Below are 15,343 nucleotides of genomic sequence, written 5' to 3' on the forward strand. Positions count from 1 at the left end.
ATTATATTATATTTAAATATTTATTGATTACGTTGCTATTTTTTAATAATCTATAATTTTCATATTTACCGGTACTCAGCTGATGCAAGTTAATATTTTGCTTTATAAAAGTGTATTACGTGTTACAAGCGTTTCGTGCACATGAGTACATAATTTCTACATAATTTTTCCATGCAAATTCATAGTAATTCTTGAAAAAAGGCGTTTACCACAAAATCTGCGTAATTTCCGAAGGCGTACTCACGCAAGTCTAGCAAGGGTAGGGGCCATGCAGCAGCTAATTGCATTCAATGTGCCCGAACATCATCAGAATTATGAACTAATTGAAGTGATACACGACGATGGAAATGCATAGAAATTTCCATCTGAATAATACAATACGAGAGAGCTTGCCATGATGTAATAAACTTACGGAGCATAGACTCCACCAGTATGATACAATCGACAGAATGAAACATAACGCAAAACAATAGTTTACGAATTTCGAGTTGGAAACTTGGTAATATTAATATAGGCGAATTATTCTTGATTATGTTCTCATTAATGCACCGCTTTGAACATATTATTGCATTTAAATATATTTTTGCTTTTCAACTGATCTAGTTTGCATTGTAGAATAGTAAAATAGTTGCAAATTTGATAAAATCATTTCTAGCGCAACAGAAGCGCAAATTATGATATAAAATAACACGTTTTGTGAAATGAATATAAGTTTCGCAGTTCTATAATAATTAAAAATTGCTATGTTTATTATCAGATCCTACAGATAATGCATTGTTTTATTAATTAAAATTCTTTGATTGTTTAATAAAATATATTTAAAACTAGTAGTGCATGGCAACGTGCGTTAAGGGAAATCGCTGGAACGTCTCGTATCGTAATGAAATATTTGAGGAATATTAAATACTTTCAAAGAGATTGTTATTAATATTGTAACTTTCATTACTAGAATTTATTAGACAAAATATAAGAGTTTATATAAATTGAATGGCAAAGCTTATATATGTCTACATAAATATATAATAATAAAAATAAACAAAAAATCAAGAATAAAAACGAATGAACTCATATCATATTCCTAAAAATTAAACAAACGGAATTGCAAAGTTAAAAATATTTATTTCAAGTATATAAAAGTATTTTTTTCAAAGATTTCAGTTATGAATAAAACTAAAATCCAAATCATTTTTGATATTTATAAAAATAGGAAATTAAAAAAATATCATTTATAAGCACTAATATATCATTTATAAGCACTAATATAATATAAGCAAGAATCAAATGCTTTTTGAATCATTCCAATCGGTTGAGCGGTGCTTAAGGAAACGTCTACAAAAAATTGTACCCACACATACATACATACATAGTACATACATACATATACACACACACGCGGGCACATACATCATTTTTTTCTAATCGTAAGGTATGACAAAATGCTCAGAAGCCTTTGAAACCTAAAGACATGGAAGACAACTTTATTTTCGATTTTTTGAACGATTACTATAACTTACTTTACGGCAAGTTACCTAGGTGTAAAAGTACCTTTCGTCGAAAGTCAAGTTGCTAAAACTACTCGATGTGTGCGATTAACTGACATTACTAATAAAAATTTTGATTCAAGAACTTTAAGAATAGTGACGAAGGAATTTTGAAATTTGGATGTGGCCTATTATCCCAATTATTATTATCTGAATTATTTTTATAATATTTTTTTGATAATTAAATCGCTTTCATAGGATATTTTAGGATGTGCGTTAGGGCTATTAACTCTAGCTCTATTGTCTTTTTATAAAAAATAAATCAAACAACAAATATCAAGAAAATTATTTTTAATATATTTTTGTATTTGGAATTTGGTAAATAGTAATAAGATTTTCAAAATTGGTTCAGGATTTTTGAACGTGGATGAAGAATTTTGCACTTATTTGCTAATTATGAAAACACTCGGTCGATCGTGAAGAACTAATCAACTGGAGCTCTTATCGAAATTAATCAAATAGCATTTACATTTTTTAAATCGGTAAAGCCATTTTTGAAAGAACTTAGACAAAGATCAAATTATGGCTCACATGCACATGCACATACACACACAACAGTTGTTAATTTTAGTATTCAATGATGGAGAAAGACTTGTAAAGTCGAGAAATCACTTTTTCTTGAAATTAAGTTAATTTTACAAGAGAAAATAAATAAATAGTTATTCCAATTCACCTGATTAATATTTCTGACAAAATACCAGATCAAGTCTATACAGTGTTGTATCTATAAAAAATGTACCCATGTAATTTATATTTTGCATTGGTTGAATAATCTAGCTATATTTTGTAATATCCATTTAAAATAAAAAAATAAGGTATTGGACAAGGTGCTATAAAGCCGTAAAATTGGCCACATTGCCAATATGGGGTAAACACATATAGAAATTTCTGAAAAAATAAAAAAAATATTTTTACATCGATGAATTAGATGGGAGTTTTACTGAACATAGTCAAGTAGTTGTTTGTTTGATATGTGTTATTTATTGAGATAAAATTGGTTTGGTTTTCACAATATAATTTCTCGAAGTCAAATTGAACTTTTGTGCTACGCTCTATGTTCTATTATTAAATTTTTTATAATTATAATCTAAAATTATAAATTAGTAAAATGAGTATATATTAAACTCAAACATAATTGTTTTTTCTTTTATTCATTTCATTTAGTTTTTTCATTTATTTTCACAGCTATTTAAATAATTTTCTGAAAAATTAATAAGAACTTTTGATGAAAAACCTTATTATATTCAACGGTGCTTTAAGAATCTCATATCTAATGCAGCGATTAGTGCCTCAACTAAAAAATAGACAGGGTGAACTAATTATTCTGCATACAATTTTGTAATGGACAAGATCTATGTAGCTCCAAATAAATGTTGCATTCAATTTCTTCAACAGTGTGAGTAAGTTCAATCGACACAAAATATATATTTTAGATTAAAGTCGATTAAAGACTGGATACAAGCAAGATCTATGTAGCTCCAAATAAATGTTGCGTTCAATTTCTTCAACAGTGTGAGTAAGTTCAATTGACTCAAAATATATATTTTAGATTAAAGTCGTTTAAAATGAAGTGCTCAAAGTATATATCAAGCCGTACTAAAGATATTTTAAGTCAAATAAATATTTTCCAGTCGAAGCCTTATGACAATTTCCAGTTGGCGCATAATGAACACTTTCCACTTTCCACTTTCCAACGGGTAAAGATTGCTAACGAGAAGACGCGAATCGATGACGCTTGAAGAGGTCTATAATCGAGCCATTTGTTTTCATCCCAAACCTTTAGGAAATATAAGAAAGAGATTTTAACTGACTTTTTTCCGTCTCGCTCCGCTGCGATGTTCAGTTCGGAGCAGTTCTTAGACTTATTGCGTTTTCATAGCATTTTCGCGCAGATGGCGAATAATACTTCAGCCGTTTTCCCGTTGATAGACAATGGCCGCGCCGCGGCGTTTCCTTTGTTTTATTAGTCGTAAAATAAAACATTTTCAAACGAATGCTGTGTTCTAAAAAGTACACCGCGTTAAACGACCGAGCTCGTAGAGTTTTGTGATATATACGTAACACGCCATGAATGAACGGCGTAAAACAAAGGCTGTTTTAGGGATATTTAATTATTCAATTCGGGAAAAATATGCTATGGTAATTCCAATAGTTTTTATCGTTAATAGTTTGATTATATATGATGTGTGCTCTTGTAAATTTCACATAAAAAATTTATTGTGCTTTATGTACAGTTTTTGTTTTATATTCTGCCTGGTAATGGAGCGATATCGAATCTTATTAACTTCCCGTAGGTAAAGTTATAGTAATCGCAAAAAATCGAAAATATAATTTTTTGCATTTCTTTACGTTTCGAAGGTCTCTAAACATTTAGGCATACCATAGATGAATGTATATGCGTGTGTGTATATTGATGTTTGGATACAATTTTTCGTCCACGATTTCGGGCGCATGGATTTGAATGATTTAAAAAAAATTCTATCCTACTGATAGAAAAACGTGCTCATTAGTTTTTTGGCGAAGACAGGTCCGGACGTTTCGAAAATATTAGGCAAAAGTGCCAAAATTGGAAATTCAGTTTTTGAGGTAAGGCAGCCCGAATTGAGAGATTCAAAAAACATTTTACTTGTATTGACAAAATGAAAAATTGATAAAATTGATAAAATTGATAAAAATTTTGGGTAGGCAGGTCGCGCGATTTCAGAGATACAGTAAAAAATATATATTTAGCAGTCTAAAATGATCATTATACATATGCACATCAAATTATCAGATATTTTATAGAGACTATAAAGATGAGTACTAATTTTATTACAATTTTTTTAGATTCCATAGCAAGATTTTAATTTTTACAGCTCACTTGTACAGTTCAAACAAATTTCAAATTTTCCAGAAAAAAAATCAAAAATATACAAGGATTTATACTTTAAATATAAATTTTAAATTTACAGTTTATAGTCTAAAAATGTATATATTTTATATGCATTATTCTACTCGTAAGAAATATATCCTCAGATGGATTCATTCGGCATTTCTTCTTATGGAAAACTTTAAGTGATTTGAGCAATAAGATCGTGACTGTATATTATATTAACGAATAAATAAATATACAGTAATTATAATTATCTCTTTGAAAATATTCCAAACAAATATTGGTGCGTATAATTATTCCTATCTGGTCATACGGAATAGAGCTTTGGGCAAATTAGCAATTTTAATGTAGCGTCGGTACAGCGGATCCAATCAAAACAACTAGGAATGTTGACATGTGCACCATGGTACGTGAACATTAACTCTGCATGGTGATCTGAATGTGCAACATATTGAAGACTTTATAAAAACAAGATTCTCTAATCATCATCACAAATTAGAAAATCACTCAAATTCACTCGTTGCTCCGCTGCTCCGGGCCTTATCCACGTTCGAAAATCATATAAAAACACTTTTCAATGCACAAAATAAAATATGTTGTACATTTTATTGCAATTTCATTTAAAACTGGCATATTGGCATATCTAAAAAACTAAAGCTGTTAGCAAATTTCTGTTACTGTTCTCGGAATCAGCGTCTTCGAATTACTTGAGAACCATCAGAATATCTTAGGAAAAATTTTAGTTCTGCGCAGTGTAATTCATGTAAATCAAAATAACTTATATAATGAAATGAATATTCTGTTCATTATTAATAAATGAAAAAAAATGTAAATATTAAAAATGATTTAGTTATAATAAAATTATGAATGTAGACAATTAAAATAATTATGTTAACGATAGTTTCTTAGCCTATGATCCCTAATATTATCCTTTAAGTACATATATGTGCATATGATTACATTGTCATTCCGTCAGCAGGCAAATTTATGTGAGTTTCGAACTCGCGATACACAATTTCAGTATTACACCTTCGCGAGAGAATGTGCCAGCCGCATATTTTGCTATATTGAAATAGTTACCTTCAGGTGACATCTTATCCTAAACTTATGCAATATAGTGAACAAGATGGTTCCAACTATTCCAAACTCTTTGTTCATATAAGCAACGGCAAAAAATTAATTGCACAAAGAAACTCTAGAGATGAGAAAGGTGTCCAACGGCATCATCATTATATATTTTTTGCTGGAAATAGGAATTATATTCACGAATAAAGATGTCCCACGTTTTCTTCAAAAAAATATGAATTGCTAACTTTATGTTTTCTCCACGTTTATGAAGCCATTTTGAATCGAATGAGACCAAATTTGAGAAAAGTATGTGTGTGTGTGTGTACGTGAACAGATTTTTAACTTTTCGCAGACGTTTTCTCAAAAACGGCTGCGCCGATTTCAGACTCTTGACAGCCGTTCGATGGAACTCGATATGGACTAGCGTTTGTCAGTTTTGCGCGAAGATTAGCCAAGCTGTTTCATTATAAATAGCACAAAAATAAAAAAAAAATCCAAGTTTTAGCCCGCAATTTTGAATCGATTTTAAAAACTTGAAAACTGTTTGAAACATATTAGTTGAGAATAATATTGATAAATTTTTGCTAAAGATCATCTGGCACGTGTTCTTGTAATTAACTGTTGAAAAGAAAATTTCGAAAAAAAGGAATTATTTATCACGGTCTTCTTGAACATACTAAAATGTTACGGCCTTGCTACGAGTTACTTAATATTAAAAATTCATCAAAGTTTGAAAAAATACTATAGTCAAAATTTGTGGCAAAGGTTGCTTTCGTGATGTGATGAGTAAAACCTTGTCAATTAAAAAATTTGGACTAATAAGCTACAATTTTAAGATATACAAACACGAGTCTGTGCAATATAATTAATAAAGATAATTTAAATGTGTTTAAGAAAATTCAATTAAAAATCGCATTGTTTAGATTAATTAAAAGCAAAAACTTTATTTTCGAAATAAACAGTTCAAAATTTTATCTAAATATCTAAATTTCAATTCCGATTGATTAAGTTAATTTTTACACATTCATGCAACTTGCTTTAGGGCTAAATGCCACTTTCAACTAGATATATCTATTTTTATTTTTTGAGATAGTGGAAAATCTTCAATTTTAGTAATATTAATGAATTCAGATGTTGTCTAGTCATTTCACCAGTGTTCAATTTTTTAATATAAATTATATAAATGGTACATAACTATTACATATGATACATAACTATTTTCACCTGTTTTTTAATTTACATTTTAGCTTTCCTTATCAAAACAAAAGATGCATTGTTTATTCTGTAAAATAATTTTGGAATATTTTTTATGAAATTTTATCCACTAAGGGTGCATTCGACTTGGACGCTTACGCGCTGTGAGCGCGACGTGAGCGCGCTTTCATCGTTCGACTTGGCGCTGTGAGTGTCACATAAGCACGCTCGTAGCATCATCGTAGGATGCTCGTAGCACATATTATGCGCTCATACGTGCTCACGCCACAGAGGTAGGGCAGCGTGAGCGTGAGCGTCAGTTGTTTTTACTATCTGTCATTTCATTTATTTATTAATTGTCAAATTCTTTTTAATTCCGCAAAAATGCCAAGTTGTATATCACATTTATTTTTTAATATTAATATTAATATTAATTAATTTTAAATTTAATTAATTTTAAATAATTTTAAATTTTAATTTTAATATTAATATTAATTAAGCATAAGCAAACCAAATTTCATTTATTTATTAATTGTTAAATTGTTTATAATCCCGCAAAAATGAGAAGTTGTATATCACAATTATCTTTTAATATTAATATTAATGTTAATTAATTTCAAATTTAATTAATTTTAAATAATTTTAAATTTTACTTTTAATAATATTAATTAAGCATAAGCAAACCAAATTTCATTTATTTATTAATTGTTATATTGTTTATAATCCCGCTGAATGATCCAGAAAGTAATAAAATTTACACAATTACCGTTACCGCCAGTTGCCGCCATTTTGATGCTTATTGACGCTCACAGTTTCCAAAACGAACGGAATTTAGTTATCGATTCTGAGCGCTTATCGGCCAAGTCGAACGCTAAAAATTCGTGCTTATAAGCGTGAGCGCTCACAGCGCGTAAGCGTCCAAGTCGAATGCACCCTAAATGATGAGTAAAAACTATTGATAAATATCATTATTTATATCCTAATCTTTAATTGAAATAACATATATTAATAAATTAATGTAATAGTTTTCACGGTTTAGTATGATCCTCAAACATAAAAAATCAGTTTGTAAAAAAATGAAGCTTCTTTGGAATAAACAAATTTACGATTTTATGTTTAAAAAAATTGAAGGTCATTAATTAGGAAATAAGAGTGAAATAATAAGAATTTACATGCATTTGAAGTAATAAGAATTATTAATAAATTAATAAATAAATAAATAAATAAATAATGTTGTGTTGAAAATTTTAAGGATTTTTTTCCTGTCATGTTTTCGTTAAGTCCGTTTCACCTTTAAAGGACACGTGCTGATTAGTTTTCTGCAAAGGCAGGTCTAGCCGTTTTAAAGATACGAGAAAGAAGTGCCAAATATGATAATTTACTTTTCGAGAGAACAAAGCGTTCGAGTTCAATGATTCGAAAAATATTTTATTAGATTTTTAATAAGTACAAATTTTGTTTATATTTTTATGTGTTACGTACTAAAAAAAATTCGAGAAACTTCAAAATATAAAAAAAAAATTAAATTTTTCAAAAAAGTAAAACTATTTAAAAAAATATCAAATTCAGCCATAAAATAATTGTTGCTAAGTTATAAAGAATTTTTAAACTGTTCACACATTTTAAATTACGGTTCGGGAATTTCCAACAAATTTCCTTACGGTTCGATGCCATGGAAAATCAGTTTTATATTTATCAAATCCAAATGTTTACAAAAAGTACAATAGATAAAATGTAAAAGTATAAAGCAAAATAATGAGATAATAGTGGCAGATAAACATGAGATGTTTTCACATGATTTTAAGTGTGCATATGTAGTATTAGTTAGTGATTTCAACAATATATATACTATGTTTGATATCGCAAGATAATTAATTTATAAAAGCATTAATAAAATATCTTTTGTCATTGGTTCCTTATATATTTTCGTTAAATGATTATACATTTATTACTTAATTAGTAACCAAAACTCTTCTTAGCATTCTATGTAACCCAATTAATCCAACGTAACTCAATGATAGTTCTCAATTCAATTCAAGTTTTACATAACTGTGATTCTGATTATATTACTATATTGCGGAAAACTCTATTTACACTTGAAATATTTTTAATCTATATTTTCAAGTAAAAACGTAGCGCAGGCAGGTTCCGGACTTCATCACTGTTTTACGACTCTCCATATCCAAATTTGAGATTGATTCATATTCGTCATAAAATATTAGGTTGTCAAATATCTCTTCCGCTTTTTTGCTCTTGGTATAGAATACAAAAAGGCGGAAGGGAGATATTTGACAACCTTATATAAATCACACACAACTACTATATTTTTATTTAATAACGTATTCATTATTTCCTAAAGTGTTATATTTTTAATAATAACAACATATGCTTATATGCCATGTTTGAACAAAATGAGTGGAAAATTCCTTCAATTCAATTCCGCACGGTCTATCGGATGGTGCATGAAGAGATGAAATCTGATAACATTACAATGATTCGGAAGAAATCGTTGGGCGATGACGGTTTTGCAGATGCTGCAAAGGACCCGATCGAATACTTATTCATACTTAACTGCACAGGTGAGATTTATACGCGATTTCATGGACAATACCGAAGAACGAAAGTCACATGCAGCGAGGAAAAATTGTGAAATTTATAAAAGGACTTAGAATTCAACTGCTGGTGAACACTTCTCATATTATTTCGAGAGAGCAAATTTTTTCATAAACAGGGTATGACGTACATTCTATAAATGATTTATTATTATATGAAGTAGAATTTACGGTTCTACCAGGGTACTGTAATGGCAGTCATCATTACAGCTAAATATAGAATAAATAAAGAAATTAATTAACTTAACTAATTAGAAATAAAGAATTAACTAACGTAACTTAGACAAAATATGACAGAAAAAGAGAGAAAAATCCGATACAAGAAAAAAAATCACAATGAAATATTGTTAACTTTTCACTTCAGTAAAAATGTATATCCAACATCCGTAAATCCAGCGTAAAACAATTTTAGTTTTATTTGTGTTCGTCAATATTATTTTTCTAATTAACTTTTCCTAAGGTAAGTTAGAGTAATCGCAAAAAAATTTAACATGAAAATATTTATATATCTTCACGTTTCAAAGATTTCTGAACATTTTGGTATTCCTTAGAAAAAATCGATGTTTGTGTGTGTGTTTGGATATAAATTTTCGTCGACAATTTGGAGAACGCGGACCAACCGATTTGAATAATTCAAAAAATATTTTATTTGCATTGGAAAGGCAGGTTAATCAGTTTCAATAAAAAAAGTAACAAAATGCGGTCAAAAATGATCATTAGACACATGCACATCAAATAATCAGATACTTTAATAATGTGTTCACATTTTGCGTCATTTTTTTGAGTTTTGTATCAAGATTTTTTATTTTAAAGTTCACTGATATGACACAAACAAATGTCTTCTACATGAAATAACCGATTTGATTAATAGAAAAAACATCCGGTTCGTAATTAAGCACAACTGATAAAAAAATTGTCATGCAGTTTTTGAGAGAATAGATCATCCGACTAGATTAATTCAAAAAACATTTTGCTTGTGTAAACGGCGTGAAAAAAATGATTTTACAAAAAACTTCGTAATTTTAAAAATTTTCAAAATAAATTTAAAGTTTTAAAAAATTCTAATTTTCTTAATGTTTCATTTTAAAATCTAAATTTTGAAAAATTTCAACAAATATTAAAATTAAAAAAAATCGATTTCTTACAAAAATTTTAGAATATTTAGAAATTTAAAAAAATTGAATATGTTCAAAAATTTCCAAAAAATTGAAAAATATGAATTTTAAAAAAAGTTCAAAATTATCAAATAAAATCAAATTGAAAAAAAAATTGAATAATTTTTTTTAAACATACGCATAAGTTTGTAGAATATGCTCGTCGCCCAATTTAATAGGCAATTACAGTATGTGTTTATAATAATTAATCGATTTGAAAATATTTAAAACAATGGTAATTGATTATAGAGTAATTTTCATTGATTATTTTCATTCCTCAAATGTTTAGTTACGGTATGGGATGTTTTAGCAATTTGCCTTAGGGCAATATGCCATGCACCACTAGTTTTAGTAATACTTGATCAAACAAAATGTTCTACAGAACGTGTTTCGACAAACTAAAACCGATACCGTACACAGCTCTGATGTAATCCATATAACTACCGATGTATGGCATCGTGAACTTTCTGTACTGTTATGAAATATTCGAAAAAAATTAAATGGTTTCAAATATATTATTATAAAAACAGCAGCTTTTATTATATGTTTTTCATAGACAAAAAATAAGAACTCAAAAATAAAATTGGGCGACAACGTTTATATATGTTTACATGAAAGGAAAAGAAACAAAATTTATACATGCGGAGTTAAAATAAAGAGAATGAAATTTCTAATTTTCATATTGTCTTATTCAAAATGTTTTTTGAATCATTCGAATAAGATGCACCGTTTTCTCAAAAACGGTAATTTTTAGCACTCTTTGCTCCGTAACTCCTAAATAGGTATCTCCTAAAACTAACCAGCACGTCTCCGCTGTCAATACGAATCGAATGCATTTTGAATCAATCTAATCAGATGCGCCATCGCAAGAGCCGAATTCCTATTTTCTGCACTCTTTGCGCCGAAACGGCTGAACCTGTCTTGCCAAAAAAGTAATCAGTAGATCTCCACATGAGTAGGAACAAATTCAAATCGGTCGATGCTCCCGAAAACGTCGACGACAATCTGAACCTACACAAAACACATACTATTCACTTACATAAATCAATTTTTTAAGTATGCCAAAATGTTCAGGAACTTGTGAAACGTTAAGATATGCAAAAATTTTCATTTTAAATTTTAGGACGATTACAATAACTTACCCTACAAAAAGTTTTAAAAAAATTTACATTTTTCAAAAAAGTCAAATTTATTTAAAAATTTCAAAATGATTACACTAGTTATGTGTATTATATTTGCCTACACTCATTTCGGCACACGTTTTTGAATAACTAAATTAGCAATAGTCGTTATGACTTTTTGAACTGGTTTGACAATTTGCGCAAAAAGATTTGGCTCACTGGATTTTTTAAATTCAATTGTTTTGATGACATACTTGATACATTGATTACGATTTTTTTCTTGTTTCAATTTTAAATTATAGTAGTATGCTGCGAGGACGATAACAAATGCGCTATATAAAATTCTACTAAAAAATTTTGAATTATATTTTTTTATAAATTTTAAAGTAAGAGTGAGGAACAAAATAAATGTAAGTAAAATTAATTATAAAAACCTTTTTTTGTATTACCACCTAATGTATTTTGTAAAATAATCTTGATTTTTAATTTTTTGAGTTTTCTATTTTATGTCAATGACAAATGTCATTTATATGTTACAAAGTTTTTTTACGAATGTCATTTATATGCTACAAATTTAATGGTATGCTAACTTGATATGGAGATTTTTTATTTATGGGCGTTTAATTTATTCGAATTATCTAAAATATTTGTTACCTTATCCGATATTGATTTTCAAATGTAATTTTGCTCTTACATCACTTATATTAATGAAATATTTATTAAAATTAATTGAAAATAATAAAATTGCGTATTAATTCCAATTTTCAGTTTAAGTTATGATAATTAGATACAACAGTATTTGAAATAGCATTCCCATACGCTACTAGTTCTATTAATTATATTTCCGCAGTTCAGCACCATGTTGTCAAGGAGGCATACGAGAATGGAGGCAAAATCAAGAACTAACAGTTCGACTACCCTGTCAGAAGTATCGATTTATGAAACAAAAAAAGTAATTGAAAAATAAAATTAATATATACTAATATATACTAATAAAATTTTAGTTGTATTGATACATCTTTATCAATACAACTAAAATAACATCATAAAAACAAGAATATGAATTTAGTATGATAGGCATTTACTAAGACTTCGTAATTTAAAATAAAATCAATAAAGAATATATTAAAAAATATATATAGATTTCATTTATCATATTGGTTTTCACTTGAAATTATAGATAGCAAAATATTTTCAGTAAAAATGTCCCGTATCTGAAAGCATTGAAAAGTAATAAATAAGTTATATTAAAAATTCATCACAAAACAATCGGGTAATTGTTGGGGTTGTTATCTATAAACGTTGTTATAAGTCAAAATTTATTACAACTATAATACCCATAAGTTCTGAGTTTTGTTCAAATAACTATATATATATATATATATATATATATATATATATAAATAATAATTCATATTATTATTTATATTATTATTATTTTTGCAGAAACGTGTTGCTAGAAATTCTGGGATTCATAAGAGGTATAGACTATCCCCCGAATTAGCCAAATTAATTGGTAGTAATGAACCCGAGACACGGTACAACGTAGTCAAATTAATATGGATTCAAATCAAGGAAAGAAAACTCCAGGATCCGGAAGACCCTGCCTACATCGACTGTGACGAAGAATTTGAGAGCGTGACCGGGATGGTGCGCCTCAAAGGCTTCACCATCATGAAGTATTTGAAGTCACACTTTCTTGAATAACATCAACAACACATATTGAATCATGCGATAAGACAGTAACAATAATTTGGAATCATTTAGACTTGTTTATTATCTGTGCTTGGAAACGTTCGTGTCCATCACTATTACCATTAAAAAAAGTGAACACGATTATTTTTCATTTATGATTTATTTTATACAATATTGACATTGTTATTGATTTTTTTTAACTTTCCGAAAGAGAAGTTTGCTTTCACGAAAGTATCCGATTTCCTAATTTAATGTATTCAAGTTCTCATTTGAAACTAAATTTGGAAAGAGTGTGTGTGTGTATGCGTATGTGATGTGTAAAACAGACGAAAACATTCTATTCCTATTGATAGGGAAATATGCAGATTAGTTTTTGGCAAAGGCAGGTCTAGCCGTTACGGAAATACGGAGCAAAGAGTGCAGAAATTACAAATTGAGTTTTCGAGAGAAGTGAGCGTCCGATTTGAATGATTCAAAAAACTTTCTGCTCGTTTCAACAAAATAATTGCTTGTGGGAAAAAAATTTTGTTCCAATTTTTTTTTCATTTTTTTTTGTATGTGAAAAACAATTCAGGTTTTAATTTTAATTCTGACTAAGTTCTAATATACTCTAAACAAATAATTTTGAAATACAGTTTATATAATACTTATAAATATTAGTCAGTCTAACAATATTTATAATAATCTATTCGGAAACATTTATTATTCCTCGAACGTTTCGTCGTTACGGTACGGGAAGTTCGAGCAAATTGCTCTAAGGCACTATACCATACACCACTTGTTTTCTTGTTTAATAAAATATGACTTTAACTAGCTGTAAGTGGAATTCTGTCTTAAGGCAATTAGGGCATCGTGCCTTAAGGCAAATTGCTGGAACTTTCCGTACCAAAAATTATTATTTTTTTTTTAAACGATTAACTTTTTTGAAAAAAAAATTACTTTGAAAAAATAAGATTTTTGAGAAACTATAAATTGGACAAAAAATTAGTTTTTTTTGAAAAAAAAAAAAATTAAAAAATTTTTTTTTTTAAATTTTTTTTAAAAATTTTTTTTTTTTTTGAAAAAAATTTTTTTAACTTCCCGTAGGGCAAGTTATAGTAATCGCAAAAAAATCAAAAATGAAAATTTTTATATATCTTTACGTTTCAGAGGTTTCTGAACATTTTGGCATACCTTAGAAAAAATGGATGTATGTGTGTGTGTGTGTGTGTGTGTGTATGTATGTATGTATGTATGTATGTATGTATGTATGTATGTATGTATGTATGTATGTATGTATGTGTGTATGTATGTGCGGATACAAATTTTCGTCGACGATTTCGGGAACACGGATCAACCGATTTGAATAATTCAAAAAACATTCGATTTGTATTGATAAGGAGACGTGCTGATTAGTTTTTGGCGAAGGCAGGTCTAGCCGTTCCGAAGATACGGGGCAAAAAGTGCCGAAAACGGTAACTCAGTTTTTAAGAGAACGGAGCGTCCGATTTGAATAATTCAAAAAACATTTCACTTGTATTGACAAGATGAAGAATCGATAAAATTTTCATGAAGGTAGGTCTAGCGGTTTCGGAGATATGGAGGAAAAAGTAAAAAAATGAGCCATTTGGCGGTCAAAAATGATCATTAGACATATGCACATGAAATTATCAGATATTTTATAGAGATTTTAACAATAAGTATACATTTTGTTAACATTCCTATGGGTTCCGTACCAATGCTTATGCGTTAGACATTGACGCGGGGCTTACGCGCTTTATATTTTGTCCCTATGCAGTTAAAGCAGTACGATTGCTTTGAAAAGAAAGTTCAGATCTTCCACAATATGTCAAAATAAAGAAAAAAGATTTTTTCTCAAAAAAAATATATATTTTAAAAAAAAAAATTTTTTTTAAAAAAAAAGTAATTTTTAGTCCAATTTATAATTTCTCAAAAATCTTATTTTTTCAAAGTAAATTTTTTTCAAAAATGTTAATCGTTTTTAAAAAAATAATAATTTTTGGTACGGGAAGTTCCTGCAATTTGCCTTAGGGCACGATGCTTTAATTGCCTTAAGACAGAATTCCACTTACAGCTAGTTTTCTTT

The 15,343-nt window shown here is 28.5% G+C and overlaps 1 protein-coding gene across 1 annotated transcript in view; it reads left to right on the forward strand.

Moving 5' to 3' along the window:
* The window catches only part of LOC113375336, a 77,318-nt gene that overhangs the window by 48,208 nt on the left and 13,767 nt on the right, over nucleotides 1–15,343 (forward strand). The window contains exons 5-6 of the mRNA XM_026615271.1: nucleotides 12,413–12,514; nucleotides 13,009–13,241. Coding sequence (XP_026471056.1) covers nucleotides 12,413–12,514; nucleotides 13,009–13,241 — 335 coding nt within the window. The remainder of the gene's footprint in view (nucleotides 1–12,412; nucleotides 12,515–13,008; nucleotides 13,242–15,343) is intronic.

Source organism: Ctenocephalides felis, unplaced genomic scaffold (genome assembly GCF_003426905.1).
Source record: "Ctenocephalides felis isolate EL2017-DRISC unplaced genomic scaffold, ASM342690v1 CF-g0.4_SCAFFOLD_01886, whole genome shotgun sequence".
Lineage (NCBI taxonomy): Eukaryota > Metazoa > Arthropoda > Insecta > Siphonaptera > Pulicidae > Ctenocephalides > Ctenocephalides felis.